Raw genomic sequence first — 17894 nt, 5'->3', positions numbered from 1 at the left:
AGAAAAGAAGAAGCAGCACGTTGATCTGCGGGTCTCTCATGCAGGGGCTCTCCTCAAATTAACGCATAACAATGCCTTTAAAAGTTAATGGCCAGACAGATAATTATTAACGTTCACATTGTTGTGCACACAAGCAGAGAATATCGGGATATCAAGATTTCTCTATGCTATCTTCAAGAAAGAATCAGATGAAGGGATCTCAGGAGACGAGAATTGAAGCTATAGCACTGGATTGGGATGTGTAGACTGTGGGAAGTGAAGCTATAGCACTGGATTGGGATGTGTAGACTGTGGGAAGTGAAGCTATAGCACTGGATTGGGATGTGTAGACTGTGGGAAGTGAAGCTATAGCACTGGATTGGGATGTGTAGGCTGAGGGAAGTGAAGATATAGCACTGGATTGGGATGTGTAGACTGTGGGAAGTGAAGCTATAGCACTGGATTGGGATGTGTAGACTGTGGGAAGTGAAGCTATAGCACTGGATTGGGATGTGTAGACTGTGGGAAGTGAAGCTATAGCACTGGATTGGGATGTGTAGACTGTGGGAAGTGAAGCTATAGCACTGGATTGGGATGTGTAGACTGTGGGAAGTGAAACTATAGCACTGGATTGGGATGTGTAGACTGTGAGAAGTGAAGCTATAGCACTGGATTGGGATGTGTAGGATGTGGGAAATGAAGCTATAGCACTGGATTGGGATGTGTAGACTGTGGGAAGTGAAGCTATAGCACTGGATTGGGATGTGTAGACTGTGAGAAGTGAAGCTATAGCACTGGATTGGGATGTGTAGGATGTGGGAAATGAAGCTATAGCACTGGATTGGGATGTGTAGACTGTGGGAAGTGAAACTAAAGCAGTGGATTGGGATGTGTAGGATGGGGGAAGTGAAGCTATAGCAGTGGATTGGGATGTGTAGGATGGGGGAAGTGAAGCTAAAGCACTGGATTGGGATGTGTAGGATGGGGAAGTGAAGCTATAGCACTGGATTGGGATGTGTAGGATGGGGGAAGTGAAGCTATAGCACTGGATTGGGATGTGTAGACTGTGGGAAGTGAAGCTGTAGCACTGGATTGGTATGTGTAGGCTGAGGGAAGTGAAGCTAAAGCTTCACTAGCTAGAGAGAAGCAATTCAATTGACTGATAGACAACTACTCTGTAAGTGTTTGTAACTTTTCTCATTTGATTGTTTGTTCATTTGTTGTTGGATAAGTGTGTCTGTGTAGTGCTGAGGTGTGTATTATTAGTTTTGGTATATTCTCTGGGTGTGTGTGGGAGTTAGCATTTGTTGAGTTAGCATTTGTTTGGTCATTGCCACATTGGAAGCGAGTTTGTTGGGGGCGTGGCCAGCGAGGTATTAAAAGCCTTGTGTGTTTGAAACATTTTGGCTAGAGAGAAGCAATTCAATTGACTGATAGACAACTACTCCGTAAGTGTTTGTAACTTTTCTCATTTGATTGTTTGTTCATTTGTTGTTGGATAAGTGTGTCTGTGTAGTGCTGAGGTGTGTATTATTAGTTTTGGTATATTCTCTGGGTGTGTGTGGGAGTTAGCATTTGTTGAGTTAGCATTTGTTGGTTCATTGCCACATTGGAAGCGAGTTTGTTGGGGGCGTTCCCAGCTGCTTTCAATAACGATACTCAAGTGAGTATAAATAGCGTGATAGTCCGCGGCAGCGGAAGCGGCAGTGTGAAGCCCTCCTTGTGTGAAGACCGACGAGTGTAAAGACTTCAACTCTTCCCTGTGCAACTCCTCGCGAGCAAGGACCTCGACAAGCCACTTGAGTATCATCTTCCTTTCATTATTTGTGTTCGGCTCTAATTCCTATCTGGCCTTTTCATCATGTGCTTTCAAATCTCAACTATAACTACTAGCACTCGTAAATCACGCTCCGTACGCACGAGACGCCGTAATCCTAATAATTTGCGCTATATCCTAACATCCTCTGCTACTTTACTCTTTATTCCAATTGGTCTCTGGAATTGCCAGTCGGCTGTAAACAAAGCAGACTTTATTTCATCTATTGGGACTCATTCTCAGCTTAGCCTCATGGCCCTAACTGAGACCTGGATCAAACCAGAGGACACTGCCACTCCTGCAGCACTCTCAAGCAATTATACTTTTTCACACACTCCTCGGCCTATTGGGAGGGGTGGGGGTACTGGTTTGCTTATCTCAAATGATTGGAAATTTGATCCATTACCGTCTCTACCGGCCAATTCATTTGAATCGCACTCAATCACTATTACTCACCCTGTTAAAATCCATGTGGTAGTGGTCTATCGTCCTCCAGGTCACCTCGGTAACTTTGTGGAGGAGTTGGATGTGTTACTTTCTAGCTTCCCTGAGGATGGCACTCCACTGATTCTGCTTGGCGACTTCAACATCCATCTTGATAAACACCTAGCTGCAGACTTCAGCACTCTACTGACTTCATTTGACCTTAAGTTAGTATCTACTACGGCTACTCACAGATCAGGTAACCAATTAGACCTGGTCTACACACGCAACTGCTCCACGGACAACACTTTAGTTACTCCATTACACACCTCAGACCACTTTCTCATCACTCTTAACCTCATACTGACTCCTGATACAAAACATACTCCTACACAGATTACCTTTCGGCGTAATCTACGCTCACTCTCTCCCTCTCGCCTATCCACTATGGTTTCATCTTCACTCCCTCCACCTGCTCAGTTCTCAGCACTGGACACTAACAGTGCTACCGACACTCTTTGCTCCACTCTAACATCCTCCTTAGACAGTTTTTGCCCCCTTTCATCCAGACCAGCCCGCCCCACCCCATCTGCCCCCTGGCTGTCTGAAGTTCTCCGTGAACATCGCTCTGGACTCAGGGCGGCAGAGAGGAAATGGCATAAATCTAAAAACAATACTGACCTTGCCTTTTATCAGTCTCTTCTCTCTTCTTTCTCTACAAATGTCTCCACTGCTAAAACAACATACTACCACAACAAAATCAACAATTGCTCTGACTCTCGCCAACTCTTTAAAACATTCTCCTCTATCCTTTGTCCACCTCCTCCCCCTCCTTCATCAACTCTTACAGCTGATGACTTTGCATCATTTTTCACCAACAAAACAGCTCTCATTAGCAAACAGTTCTCCTCATCACTAACTGACACGCACATCTCAACAACTAACACGAACACGCTTCCATCCTTCTCTCCACTCTCCGAGGCAGATATTTCTAAACTCATCCTTTCCAACCACCCTACTACCTGTCCACTTGATCCTATTCCCACTCACCTCCTTCAGGCTATTTCTTCTTCAATCACTCCTGCACTCACTCACATTGTCAACACTTCTCTTCACACGGGAACCTTTCCCACAGCATTTAAGCAGGCTCGGGTAACCCCACTGCTTAAGAAACCCTCTCTGAATCCAGCACTTTTAGAAAACTACCGACCGGTATCCCTTCTGCCTTTCATTGCAAAGACCCTTGAGCGAGTTGTGTTCAATCAACTCTCTATGTTTCTTGAAAGGGACAACCTCCTAGACAACAACCAATCCGGCTTCAAAAGCGGCCATTCGACTGAGACGGCCTTGCTCTCGGTAACTGAGGCACTGCGACTGGCAAAAGCAGCTTCCAAATCCTCAGTGCTCATTCTGCTGGATCTGTCTGCTGCTTTTGACACAGTTAACCACCAGATCCTCCTGTCAACACTTAAGAGGACGGGGATCTCAGGATCTGCTCTCCAGTGGTTCAGGTCTTACCTCTCTGGTAGGTCCTACAGGGTGTCATGGAGAGGTGAAGTGTCTAAGTCTTATAATCTGGCTACTGGGGTTCCCCAGGGCTCAGTCCTTGGACCACTTCTCTTCTCCATCTACATGTCATCATTAGGTTCTGTCATTCAGAAACACGGCTTCTCCTATCACTGCTATGCGGATGACACTCAACTCTACTTCTCATTTCAACCAGATGATCCTACAGTCAGTGTTCGTATCGCTGCCTGTCTGACAGACATTTCTGACTGGATGAAAGAGCATCATCTTAAACTCAATCTTGCAAAGACAGAATTACTTGTCTTCTCAACCAACCCAGCACTTCATCAAAATTTCTCCATTCAGCTTGGTTCATCGACCATAACTCCATCAAGGACAGCAAGAAACCTTGGAGTTGTGATTGATGACCAGTTAAACTTCACTGACCACATTACTGCAACAGCCCGGTCCTGCAGATTTGCTTTATACAACATTAGAAAGATTAGACCCTTCCTATCAGAACAGGCTGCACAACTCCTGATTCAAGCTCTTGTTCTCTCCAGACTGGATTATTGTAATGCTCTTCTGGCTGGGCTTCCAGCATGCACTATCAAACCCTTGCAGCTGATCCAGAATGCAGCGGCGAGAGTGGTCTTTAATGAGCTGAAGAGAGCGCATGTTACGCCTCTCTTCATCAAACTGCACTGGTTGCCAATGGCTGCTCGCATCAAATTCAAGGCACTAGTTATCGCCTACAAAACAACCTCTGGCTCGGCACCAATATACCTAAATTCACTTGCTCAGACTTACACACCCTCCAGAAGCTTGCGTTCTGCGAACGAGCGGCGCCTCGTGGTTCCATCCCAAAGAGGCATGAAATCGCTCTCACGGACATTTTCCTGGACCGTTCCTACCTGGTGGAATGACCTGCCGATCTCAATTCGTGCTGCCGAGTCTGTAGCCATTCTTAAAAAACATCTTAAGACACATCTTTTCCATTTGCACTTGACCAATACAGAATAGCACTTACTGATCACCACAGCAACGACCAAAAAGCGCACACTCCTGGATCATATCTACGTCTCTCATCCGGATTTGCGCCTTCAGGCGGGTATGTTACATAGTAATCATAACTATCAGAATCCAGTGTTCTGTATATTGCGTACGTGAGTTTTTGTTGTAGATGGCTATTGCTGCGCGTTTAGCTAGAATACAAAACCAACCCATTGGGCCACTGAATCTGCATTAACGACAACAGCTGGGGCAACAGCCTTAGTCCTAATGGGTTGTAGCTATCTTAGCTATCAAAATCCAGTGTTCGGCACTGTGCGGACGGGAGTTTTTGTTGTAGATGTCTGTCTTTAAAAAAAAAAAAAAAAAAAAAAAAAAAATTGTGTATTGTGCTAATTAATTGAGATTTCTTACAGCTCTTACAGGTTTTTGGCCTTGTCTGTTCCGTTGCTTCTATTACTCTCCCCTTTTTTGTAAGTCTGGATTGGGATGTTTAGGCTGAGGAAATTAAGCTATAGCACTGGATTGGGGTGTGTAGACTGTGGGAAGTGAAACTAAAGCAGTGGATTAGGGTGTGTAGGATGGGGGAAGTGAAGCTAAAGCATTGGATTGGGATGTGTAGGATAGGGGAAGTGAAGCTCTAACACTGGATTGGGATGTGTAGGATGGGGGAAGTGAAGCTAAAGCACTGGATTGGGATGTGTAGGATGGGGGAAGTGAAGCTAAAGCACTGGATTGGGATGTGTAGGATGGGGGAAGTGAAGCTATAGCAGTGGATTGGGATGTGTAGGATGGGGAAGTGAAGCTAAAGCACTGGATTGAGATGTGTAGGATGGGGGAAGTGAAGCTATAGCAGTGGATTGGGATGTGTAGGATGGGGGAAGTGAAGCTATAGCACTGGATTGGGATGTGTAGGATGGGGGAAGTGAAGCTATAGCACTGGATTGGGATGTGCAGGATGGGGGAAGTGAAGCTATAACACTGGATTGGGATGTGTAGGATGGGGGAAGTGAAGCTCTAACACTGGATTGGGATGTGTAGGATGGGGGAAGTGAAGCTAAAGCACTGGATTGGGATGTGTAGGCTGTGGGAAGTGAAGCTATAGCACTGGATTGGGATGTGTAGGATGGGGGAAGTGAAGCTATAACACTGGATTGGGATGTGTAGGATGGGGGAAGTGAAGCTATAGCAGTGGATTGGGATGTGTAGGCTGTGGGAAAGTGAAGCTATAGCACTGGATTGGGATGTGTAGGATGTGGGAAGTGAAGCTATAGCACTGGATTGGGATGTGTAGGATGGGGGAAGTGAAGCTATAACACTGGATTGGGATGTGTAGGATGGGGGAAGTGAAGCTCTAACACTGGATCGGGATGTGTAGGATGGGGGAAGTGAAGCTAAAGCACTGGATTGGGATGTGTAGGATGGGGGAAGTGAAGCTATAGCAGTGGATTGGGATGTGTAGGATGGGGAAGTGAAGCTAAAGCACTGGATTGGGATGTGTAGGATGGGGGAAGTGAAGCTATAGCACTGGATTTGGATGTGTAGGATGGGGAAAGTGAAGCTATAGCACTGGATTGGGATGTGTAGGATGGGGGAAGTGAAGCTAAAGCACTGGATTTGGATGTGTAGGATGGGGAAAGAGAAGCTATAGCACTGGATTGGGATGTGTAGGATGGGGGAAGTGAAGCTATAGCACTGGATTGGGATGTGCAGGATGGGGGAAGTGAAGCTATAACACTGGATTGGGATGTGTAGGATGGGGGAAGTGAAGCTCTAACACTGGATTGGGATGTGTAGGATGGGGGAAGTGAAGCTAAAGCACTGGATTGGGATGTGTAGGCTGTGGGAAGTGAAGCTATAGCACTGGATTGGGATGTGTAGGATGGGGGAAGTGAAGCTATAACACTGGATTGGGATGTGTAGGATGGGGGAAGTGAAGCTATAGCAGTGGATTGGGATGTGTAGGCTGTGGGAAAGTGAAGCTATAGCACTGGATTGGGATGTGTAGGATGTGGGAAGTGAAGCTATAGCACTGGATTGGGATGTGTAGGATGGGGGAAGTGAAGCTATAACACTGGATTGGGATGTGTAGGATGGGGAAGTGAAGCTCTAACACTGGATCGGGATGTGTAGGATGGGGGAAGTGAAGCTAAAGCACTGGATTGGGATGTGTAGGATGGGGGAAGTGAAGCTATAGCAGTGGATTGGGATGTGTAGGATGGGGAAGTGAAGCTAAAGCACTGGATTGGGATGTGTAGGATGGGGGAAGTGAAGCTATAGCACTGGATTTGGATGTGTAGGATGGGGAAAGTGAAGCTATAGCACTGGATTGGGATGTGTAGGATGGGGGAAGTGAAGCTAAAGCACTGGATTTGGATGTGTAGGATGGGGAAAGTGAAGCTATAGCACTGGATTGGGATGTGTAGGATGGGGGAAGTGAAGCTATAGCACTAGATTGGGATGTGTAGGATGGGGGAAGTGAAGCTATAGCACTGGACTGGGATGTGTAGGATGGGGGAAGTGAAGCTATAGCACTGGATTGGGATGTGTATGATGTGGAAAGTGAAGCTAAAGCAGTGGATTGGGATGTGTAGGATGGGGGAAGTGAAGCTATAGCACTGGATTGGGATGTGTAGGATGTGGGAAGTGAAGCTATAGCACTGGATTGGGATGTGTAGGATGATGGAAGTGAAGCTAAAGCACTGGATTGGGATGTGTAGGCTGAGGGAAGTGAAGCTATAGCACTGGATTGGGATGTGTAGGATGGGGAAGTGAAGCTAAAGCACTGGATTAGGATGTGTAGGCTGAGGGAAGTGAAGCTAAAGCACTGGATTGGGATGTGTAGGATGGGGGAAGTGAAGCTAAAGCACTGGATTGGGATGTGTAGGCTGAGGGAAGTGAAGCTATAGCACTGGATCGGGATGTGTAGGATGTGGGAAGTGAAGCTATAGCACTGGATTGGGATGTGTAGGATGGGGGAATTGAAGCTATAGCACTGGATTGGGATGTGTAGGATGTGGGAAGTGAAGCTAAAGCACTGGATTGGGATGTGTAGGATGGGGAAGTGAAGCTATAGCACTGGATTGGGATGTGTAGGCTGAGGGAAGTGAAGCTATAACACTGGATTAGGGATGTGTAGGCTGAGGGAAGTGAAGCTCTAACACTGGATTGGGATGTGTAGACTGTGGGAAGTGAAGCTGTAGCACTGGATTGGGATGTGTAGGATGTGGAAAGTGAAGCTATAGCACTGGATTGGGATGTGTAGGATGTGGGAAGTGAAGCTATAGCACTGGATTGGGATGTGTAGGCTGAGGGAAGTGAAGCTATAACACTGGATTGGGATGTGTAGGCTGAGGGAAGTGAAGCTAAAGCAATGGATTGGGATGTGTAGGATGGGGAAGTGAAGCTCTAACACTGGATTGGGATGTGTAGACTGTGGGAAGTGAAGCTATAGCACTGGATTGGGATGTGTAGGCTGAGGGAAGTGAAGCTATAACACTGGATTGGGATGTGTAGGTTGAGGGAAGTGAAGCTAAAGCACTGGATTGGGATGTGTAGGCTGAGGGAAGTGAAGCTATAGCACTGGATTGGGATGTGTAGGCTGAGGGAAGTGAAGCTATAACACTGGATTGGGATGTGTAGGCTGAGGGAAGTGAAGCTAAAGCACTGGATTGGGATGTGTAGGATGGGGAAGTGAAGCTCTAACACTGGATTGGGATGTGTAGACTGTGGGAAGTGAAGCTATAGCACTGGATTGGGATGTGTAGGCTGAGGGAAGTGAAGCTATAACACTGGATTGGGATGTGTAGGTTGAGGGAAGTGAAGCTAAAGCAGTGGATTGGGATGTGTAGGCTGAGGGAAGTGAAGCTCTAACACTGGATTGGGATGTGTAGGCTGAGGGAAGTGAAGCTATAGCACTGGATCGGGATGTGTAGGATGTGGGAAGTGAAGCTATAGCACTGGATTGGGATGTGTAGGATGGGGGAATTGAAGCTATAGCACTGGATTGGGATGTGTAGGATGTGGGAAGTGAAGCTAAAGCACTGGATTGGGATGTGTAGGATGGGGAAGTGAAGCTATAGCACTGGATTGGGATGTGTAGGCTGAGGGAAGTGAAGCTATAACACTGGATTAGGGATGTGTAGGCTGAGGGAAGTGAAGCTCTAACACTGGATTGGGATGTGTAGACTGTGGGAAGTGAAGCTGTAGCACTGGATTGGGATGTGTAGGATGTGGGAAGTGAAGCTATAGCACTGGATTGGGATGTGTAGGATGTGGGAAGTGAAGCTATAGCACTGGATTGGGATGTGTAGGCTGAGGGAAGTGAAGCTATAACACTGGATTGGGATGTGTAGGCTGAGGGAAGTGAAGCTAAAGCAATGGATTGGGATGTGTAGGATGGGGAAGTGAAGCTCTAACACTGGATTGGGATGTGTAGACTGTGGGAAGTGAAGCTATAGCACTGGATTGGGATGTGTAGGCTGAGGGAAGTGAAGCTATAACACTGGATTGGGATGTGTAGGTTGAGGGAAGTGAAGCTAAAGCACTGGATTGGGATGTGTAGGCTGAGGGAAGTGAAGCTATAGCACTGGATTGGGATGTGTAGGCTGAGGGAAGTGAAGCTATAACACTGGATTGGGATGTGTAGGCTGAGGGAAGTGAAGCTAAAGCACTGGATTGGGATGTGTAGGATGGGGAAGTGAAGCTCTAACACTGGATTGGGATGTGTAGACTGTGGGAAGTGAAGCTATAGCACTGGATTGGGATGTGTAGGCTGAGGGAAGTGAAGCTATAACACTGGATTGGGATGTGTAGGTTGAGGGAAGTGAAGCTAAAGCAGTGGATTGGGATGTGTAGGCTGAGGGAAGTGAAGCTCTAACACTGGATTGGGATGTGTAGGCTGAGGGAAGTGAAGCTATAGCACTGGATTGGGATGTGTAGGCTGAGGGAAGTAAAGCTATAGCACTTGATTGGGATGTGTAGGATGTGGGAAGTCAAGCTCTAAAACTGGATTGGGATGTGTAGGATGTGGGAAGTGAAGCTATAGCACTGGATTGGGATGTGTAGGATGTGGGAAGTGAAGCTCTAACACTGGATTGGGATGTGTAGGCTGAGGGAAGTGAAGCTATAGCACTGGATTGGGATGTGTAGGCTGAGGGAAGTGAAGCTATAGCACTGGATTGGGATGTGTAGGCTGAGGGAAGTGAAGCTGTAGCACTGGATTGGGATGTGTAGGCTGAGGGAAGTGAAGCTATAGCACTGGATTGGGATGTGTAGGATGTGGGAAGTCAAGCTCTAACACTGGATTGGGATGTGTAGACTGTGGGAAGTGAAGCTATAGCACTGGATTGGGATGTGTAGGATGTGGGAAGTCAAGCTCTAAAACTGGATTGGGATGTGTAGGATGTGGGAAGTGAAGCTATAGCACTGGATTGGGATGTGTAGGATGTGGGAAGTCAAGCTCTAAAACTGGATTGGGATGTGTAGGATGTGGGAAGTGAAGCTATAGCACTGGATTGGGATGTGTAGGATGTGGGAAGTCAAGCTCTAACACTGGATTGGGATGTGTAGGATGTGGGAAGTCAAGCTCTAAAACTGGATTGGGATGTGTAGGATGTGGGAAGTGAAGCTATAGCACTGGATTGGGATGTGTAGGATGTGGGAAGTGAAGCTCTAACACTGGATTGGGATGTGTAGGCTGAGGGAAGTGAAGCTATAGAACTGGATTGGGATGTGTAGGCTGAGGGAAGTAAAGCTATAGCACTGGATTGGGATGTGTAGGATGTGGGAAGTCAAGCTCTAACACTGGATTGGGATGTGTAGACTGTGGGAAGTGAAGCTATAGCACTGGATTGGGATGTGTAGACTTTGGGAAGTGAAGCTATAGCACTGGATTGGGATGTGTAGGCTGTCCTCTCCACATTTATCCGCTTCAGGATGCTCACACCGGACTCTGATAACACACTCCGGCTTGCTTGGACTCTCGGGCATTGTCTGGCCTTGAGTGTTTGATATGAACACCCTCGGGATTTGCTTGTATTTCTCGATTTCTTGCCATAAGTAGTGAGTTTGTTATGCACTCTAACTATTGAGTGTGGACCTTGTTCTGTTTTGTCAATGATCTACTGTTGAGACCAGGGGTCTGTTCTTCATACGTCACTAACTCAGATCGCTGGATTTGAGTGCTGATGATTTGGCTCGATCTCGGATTGTTTGGTTCTTCGATGCTCATCCTGGACTTGTTGTCATAGCAACCGGTTCATAAGCTTAAACCTGCTCAGGCTTATTTCATGTAAACAGGATTAGATTAATCTTGAGGTGATGCTTAAAATCTTTCCCCGCCACTGCTACTTTATTACAAGAGTTCATTACTGAGCCAGGGGCAATAATCATTTTAAATAATAATAATAATAATAATAATAATAATAATAATAATAATAATAATAATAATAATGTTTATTTGGAAATAATATTATAATGTTGTGTAAAAGGTGTATAACCCTATAGACACAGACACTAGATTGAGAGATTTATTTGTGATGGAATAATTACTTTATAATGTTATTGTAGTCTCACACTCATGCTGTAACATTATTCTGAGCCGTGCATTAATTTGAGTGATGACGCATATTATGGGATGGCTTGATGCAGAGAACTTAATCTTGATTTTTAAAAACTTTAATAAATGCTGTCACATAACAAATCTGCTTCAAATTGACTTAAAAATGTAATGAATTGCTAAAATTAACACTGAAATTAAAATGTAAAGGGTGTAGAAATACTGTTTCCTTATAAAGGTCCAGAAATCGTGTTTTTTATTTATTTATTTTATTTGTCAAATTTTTTGTCAGGTGGCTTTTTTAATTGTATGATGTCATCACGTTGTCTTGACGCCAGCCAATCGCTGCTTTGCTGATCTGGGTTTCCAGTATCGATCATCTGCCCTCTTCAGTGAACACAAGAACGCACAGTAATCTTAGATAACTTAATCCAGATATTTTAATCCAATCCGCAAATTCGTTTGATGAACCAAATTAGCCAGAGATCAGTTATCAGGATCAGAAGATCTGGGATCTGTCAAATGATCTCAGATGTGTTAAACGAGGTATGACGAATGGACCCCAGGTGAGCCTGCAATCCTGATTATTCCGTTTACAGAGCTATTCTGTGACCTAACCTGTTTTCTGTGTACCTCATGAAAGACTGTGTAATTCTGATTTACCCTTTCCTTATACACTTGCTTACTTCACTCCTGTGTCCGTCTTCACTAACCATATGTTAATTCTTCATAATGAGTGAGTGTTGATGTGATGAGTGTCCCTTAACTGACACCGGCCCCTAAAACACAGCGGTTCAGAATGAGCTCTGATAGACTGGGATATTTAAATAATGCAGAAATCTATGTTATGACCCCTTTAAGAGAGATTGTAAGCTTGTCCCTCTGTACTTTGGTCAGATGTTTGATTAGTCGAACGGCAGCACTTTAAGATGAACAGAGAACTGAACATCAAACTATCACCTGTTTGTTGGAGTAGGAAACAAAGTTACTGGTCAAATTTGCTTTTAAGCATAAGTGTTTAAATAAAACATTTTCATCGAACTGTATAAACAGCTGGGTAACTTGATTTGTCATTCTTTTCTCACACGCACTGATTTGCAGGGTCAGTCTCTGATGGGTCGCTGAGGAGCACCGCATGTGTATGCACTGAATATGGCATGAAGCACATGTTTCACAGCCTCAGGAGAAGCTTGTGGAGCGTGATGTTTCCTGACTCATGTGATAGATGACTGCTAACACAACATTAAACCGAGCAGCACAACGCTCGTTCCTTCCTCAGAGCTCATTATTCAGCGGTCGGGCTGTGAATATGACTGTAAACCATCCATCTGTCTGCCATCAGGAGCTCTTCAACAAACACCCTTACATCTGAACATACGTTTGGGTTACAAGACAACACTGAGGCCAAATTTGATGAATAACACTGTCGGAAGCCACAAAATCTGCAGGAGAAACCAATCAATAAATCTGCTGCAAACTCTCAGACTCTTCACGTTCTGACTGACTTAAGTTTATAAAAGAGCACTGAAGACCGCTGCGGCTGAAAGCACATTAAACAGAGTCTTTGAGGTCGATCCGCTCCTCCTCGGTTTGAGAGACGAGAAGAACTGGAGACGGTTTGCTCTTCCGGTCCAGCTCAGACAGAAGGAATCCCAAACGGTCTCCGAGGACTTTAATCTTTCTAGCCTGAAACACCTGTTTGAGTTCAGCCAAACAGATGGAATGGAAAAGGAAAAAAAGCTGTATAAACACAGAGACAAACTAGATGAAGAATAAGCATTTAAAGAGATTTTCAAAACAGTGCAATAATAGTGCATTTGAGCTTTCACATCAAATATTAGATTGATCACGTATAATATCTGTGGTTTTAATATATAACGTTAAGATGTTTTGTAGTCATTAGTGCTGGTGATGGAGTACACATCAGTGTCTGTGCAGAAGTCCTGGCGTGTCTCAGATAGAGACGGTGTAAATGTGGACTATGGGTTTCCAGCCATTAGGAGTGAGACGCGCTTCAGGCCGTAGATGATGGAGCGAGAGACTCGCCTCAGACTTCATTATCCAGGTGTGCTAATGCCCACAGTCCCAGAGTTACACTTTATAATACCTGCACGCTATCAATCATTAGGTCAATAGCAGTTCATCATTCACAAGGCAGTAATAGACATTAATAGTCTGTTTATAAGGCTTTATTCTTGTGTGCTTAATAATTGTATTGTCATACTTTATTAGTGATTAATTTACCATTTCTAAATATAGACATAAATCGTCCTGACTTAAAAAGAGCTCACTGGCAACTACTAAATGTTTAATAACTTCCTGAATTAATCACCAATTACAGTTGGAATAAGTATTAATAAAGCAATTATTGATTAACTATAACTGTATGTCTGAATAATTAAGTTAGTTTATTATTAATTCACTAAACCCTTTCTAAATTATCTCCTAAATAACTGGTTTGTAAATAATACTTAATTTAGAAAAATTATAAATTGATAATTAATAAAGCATGAAAATACTATTATCAAACACATTATAGACATGCTTATAAATCAAGAACAAAGCATTTATAAATGACTTACTAAAGCTTTATGAATGATGAATTAACGATTTACTAATGATTAATGATTCATAGCATGTAGTTATTATAAATGTTACCCAATGACTAATGTGCAAGGAAATAAACATATTCCTGTTACTGAATCAGTCACTGTACTCCCGACTGATACTAGATTGTAATATATTTTTTATAATTTTATTCTCACCTTTTATTGGTGTTTTAATTCCTTCTATGTAAACCCCTTTGAATTACCCTTGAGCATGAAATGTGCTTGCCATGGGGGTCGTGGTTTAGTGAGGTCTGTGACGGGAGAGAGAGTCCGGAGACAGGTAAGCTGTAAGTGGGCCAATTGCAAATAATGAACACCTGTGTCTTGTTCCAGTAATGGGCGTGGAGAGACCGGATATAAGCCACCAGAAAGAGAGCTTCTGGGAGAGAGACTGACAGGAGACTCGGGGATACACACACACACACACCAAGAGAGGAGAGCTCTGGAGAGCAACTGGACTGTGTTTGAGAACTTTTGATTTATTTTGTGAAACGCTGGTGAGCGTGTGCTGTGTTAAGAGAGTGTGTGAAACAGAGAAATAAAAGCCACCCGAGTCACCATTAAGCTGACCCTGCCTTCTTCCTTCCTTACCCATATCGAACATTGTTACAGTGGTGCCGAAACCCGGGAAGGAGGAAGCGACCGTCGCCATGCAAGTTCCGTCGTTATCATCGGCATTTGCGGAGATCATCTCGTCCCTCGCGGTCCTGCATCAGGATCAACACCAGGCTCTGCTTGATTTGAGGAACAACCAAGAGCACCGCTTCCAGACAATCGTGCAGGCCCAGCAGGAGGACCGTGAGAGGTTCTGGAGCTGGATGGACCGGGAGGTTCGGACAGAGATCCCAGCGATCCCGAGTATGACCACCCACCTGCCGCTGAACAAGATGGGGCCGCAGGACGACCCGTAGGTCTTCATAGACCTCTTTGAGAAGACGGCCGAGGCGGCAGGATGGGCTCGGGATCAATTTGCTATTATTAGGGACCGGTTGTATAGAGGGACACAAGACACTCAGACAAAAGAAAATACAACCCAGTTATTAGTGCCTAAAAGCCGCCGGGAAATGCTTTTCCTGGCGGCTCATTGTAATCCCATGGCTGGACATTTGGGACAGGGAACAACATTAAATTATCTCATGGCCCGTTTCTTTTGGCCAGGCATTCACGTGAAGATGGTGCGCGTCTTGTCGGGAATGTCAGCTGGTAAATCCACCGGCCGCACCAAAAGCGCCATTGCACCCTCTTCCGCTGATGCAGGTCCCCTTCGAGAGAATTTGTATGGACCTCATTGGGCCATTAGAACGATCTGCACGAGGGCATCGCTTTGCATTAGTGATAGTGGACTATGCAACACGATACCCAGAGGCAGTAGCGCTCCATAACATTTCGGCAAAAAGTGTTGCAGACGCTCTGTTTCGTTTAATCTCCCGCATGGGGATCCCGAAGGAGATCCTCACGTATCAGGGCACGCCGTTTATGTCGCGTCCTTTACGCGAACTGTACGAATTAATGGGCATTAAATCGATTCGTACCAGCGTCTATCACCCACAAACCCACAGTCTGGGAAAACACCGGACTGGGAAAACAAACACTGGACTGGGAAAACCCACAGACTAGGAAAACAAACACTGGACTGGGAAAACCCACAGACTAGGAAAACAAACACTGGACTGGGAAAACAAACACTGGACTGGGAAAACAAACACTGGACTGGGAAAACCCACAGACTAGGAAAACAAACACTGGACTGGGAAAACACCGGACTGGGAAAACAAACACTGGACTGGGAAAACACCAGACTGGGAAAACAAACACTGGACTGGGAAAACACCAGACTGGAAAAACAAACACCGGACTGGGAAAACAAACACTGGACTGAGAAAACAAACACCGGACTGGGAAAACAAACACTGCACTGGGAAAACAAACACCGGACTGGGAAAACAAACACCAGACTGGGAAAACAAACACTGGACTGGGAAAACAAACACTGGACTGGGAAAACAAACACCGGACCGGGAAAACAAACACTGGACTGGGAAAACACTGGACTGGGAAAACAAACACCGGACTGGGAAAACAAACACCGGACTGGGAAAACAAACACCGGACTGGGAAAACACTGGACTGGGAAAACAAACACCGGACTGGGAAAACACTGGACTGGGAAAACAAACACTGGACTGGGAAAACAAACACTGGACTGGGAAAACACTGGACTGGGAAAACAAACACCGGACTGGGAAAACAAACACCAGACTGGGAAAACATTGGACTGGGAAAACAAACACCGGACTGGGAAAACAAACACTGGACTGGGAAAACAAACACTGGACTGGGAAAACAAACACTGGACTGGGAAAACAAACACTGGACTGGGAAAACAAACACCGGACTGGGAAAACAAACACTGGACTGGGAAAACAAACACTGGACTGGGAAAACAAACACTGGACTGGGAAAACAAACACTGGACTGGGAAAACACTGGACTGGGAAAACAAACACCGGACTGGGAAAACAAACACTGGACTGGGAAAACAAACACTGGACTGGGAAAACAAACACTGGACTGGGAAAACAAACACCGGACTGGGAAAACAAACACTGGACTGGGAAAACAAACACTGGACTGGGAAAACAAACACTGGACTGGGAAAACAAACACCGGACTGGGAAAACAAACACTGGACTGGGAAAACAAACACTGGACTGGGAAAACAAACACTGGACTGGGAAAACAAACACCGGACTGGGAAAACACTGGACTGGGAAAACAAACACTGGACTGGGAAAACAAACACTGGACTGGGAAAACAAACACTGGACTGGGAAAACAAACACTGGACTGGGAAAACAAACACTGGACTGGGAAAACAAACACTGGACTGGGAAAACAAACACCGGACTGGGAAAACACCGGACTGGGAAAACAAACACCGGACTGGGAAAACAAACACTGGACTGGGAAAACAAACACTGGACTGGGAAAACAAACACTGGACTGGGAAAACAAACACTGGACTGGGAAAACATACACCGGACTGGGAAAACAAACACTGGACTGGGAAAACAAACACTGGACTGGGAAAACAAACACTGGACTGGGAAAACAAACACCGGAGTGGGAAAACAAACACCGGACTGGGAAAACACCGGACTGGGAAAACAAACACCGGACTGGGAAAACACTGGACTGGGAAAACACCGGACTGGGAAAACAAACACTGGACTGGGAAAACAAACACTGGACTGCGAAAACAAACACCGGACTGGGAAAACAAACACCAGACTGGGAAAACAAACACCGGACTGGGAAAACAAACACCGGACTGGGAAAACAAACACCGGACTGGGAAAACAAACACTGGACTGGGAAAACACTGGACTGGGATCAAAAGCGTGTCATATTTCTTCTTCATCACATCCACTGAAGGAAAGTGAATGCCTGATAGGGAGCATGCTTGTGGAGTCTCAATGTAAGAAATGATAAAAATGATTAAACCAGTCATTGTAGCTAAAAGTCCCAAACTGTTTTGTTTAAAAGGGGAAACAATTCAGATCTAATAAGAAAAGGTAATTTCATCCATCCTTCCTGCAGATTTTACAGCACAACAAACCGTTTTCTTTTAATTGGCAGTCATGAATGAAGTGGAAGGGGAGGACATGTTCCCGCCACCGCCTGTCTCGTCTCAGACTTTAATTGGCTCGACTTGATGGTCCTTCTGATAAGCACAAACAATGCACTCAAATGATTGACAGCTCATTGGCTGCCATGTAATTAGCAGGAGAGCAGCAGCGTCGTCACGGCACAAATGTGTGCGCCGCCTCGGCTTTAATCACGCTTTCTGCTTCTTTATTATATAGAAACACAATTCACAGAAGTGTTCGCTTAAGAGACGCTCATATAGAGTTAATAATAGCACCTGTGTGACGCTGAAGAGATCCGCAGCAGAGCACACGCCGAGGTCAGCATAGAGGCTTTATTATAA

General features: G+C 45.2%; 1 protein-coding gene across 1 annotated transcript; it reads right to left on the bottom strand.

Annotated features, from left to right (window-relative positions):
• Window positions 1–199: 199 nt before the first annotated feature.
• LOC137063809 (uncharacterized) lies at window positions 200–10726 on the bottom strand. Its single transcript, XM_067435076.1, has 6 exons — window positions 10540–10726; window positions 8442–9049; window positions 6977–7772; window positions 6514–6701; window positions 5760–6430; window positions 200–1085 (listed from the first exon to the last, which is right to left on the bottom strand). The coding sequence occupies exons 1-6, from the start codon at window positions 10724–10726 to the stop codon at window positions 200–202; spliced, it is 3336 nt and encodes a 1111-aa protein (XP_067291177.1).
• Between the last annotated feature and the right edge of the window lie 7168 nt (window positions 10727–17894).

Source organism: Pseudorasbora parva, chromosome 24 (assembly GCF_024679245.1).
Source record: "Pseudorasbora parva isolate DD20220531a chromosome 24, ASM2467924v1, whole genome shotgun sequence".
In the NCBI taxonomy this organism is placed as follows: domain Eukaryota; kingdom Metazoa; phylum Chordata; class Actinopteri; order Cypriniformes; family Gobionidae; genus Pseudorasbora; species Pseudorasbora parva.
The sequence above is the reverse complement of the archived record's forward strand: the minus strand, read 5'-3'. Positions and strand labels throughout refer to the sequence as shown.

Bases quoted from the DNA above. Each gene is read 5' to 3' on its own strand.
- LOC137063809 (XM_067435076.1), bottom strand. From the start codon at position 10,726: ATGCCCGAGAGTCCAAGCAAGCCGGAGTGTGTTATCAGAGTCCGGTGT. The intron at 7,773-8,441 runs GTTAGAGCTTCA...ATCCCAATCCAG, and splicing joins TCTACACATCCCAATCCAGT to TGCTTTAGCTTCACTTCCCA. The intron at 6,702-6,976 runs GTGCTTTAGCTT...ACTTTCCCACAG, and splicing joins ATCCTACACATCCCAATCCA to CCTACACATCCCAATCCACT.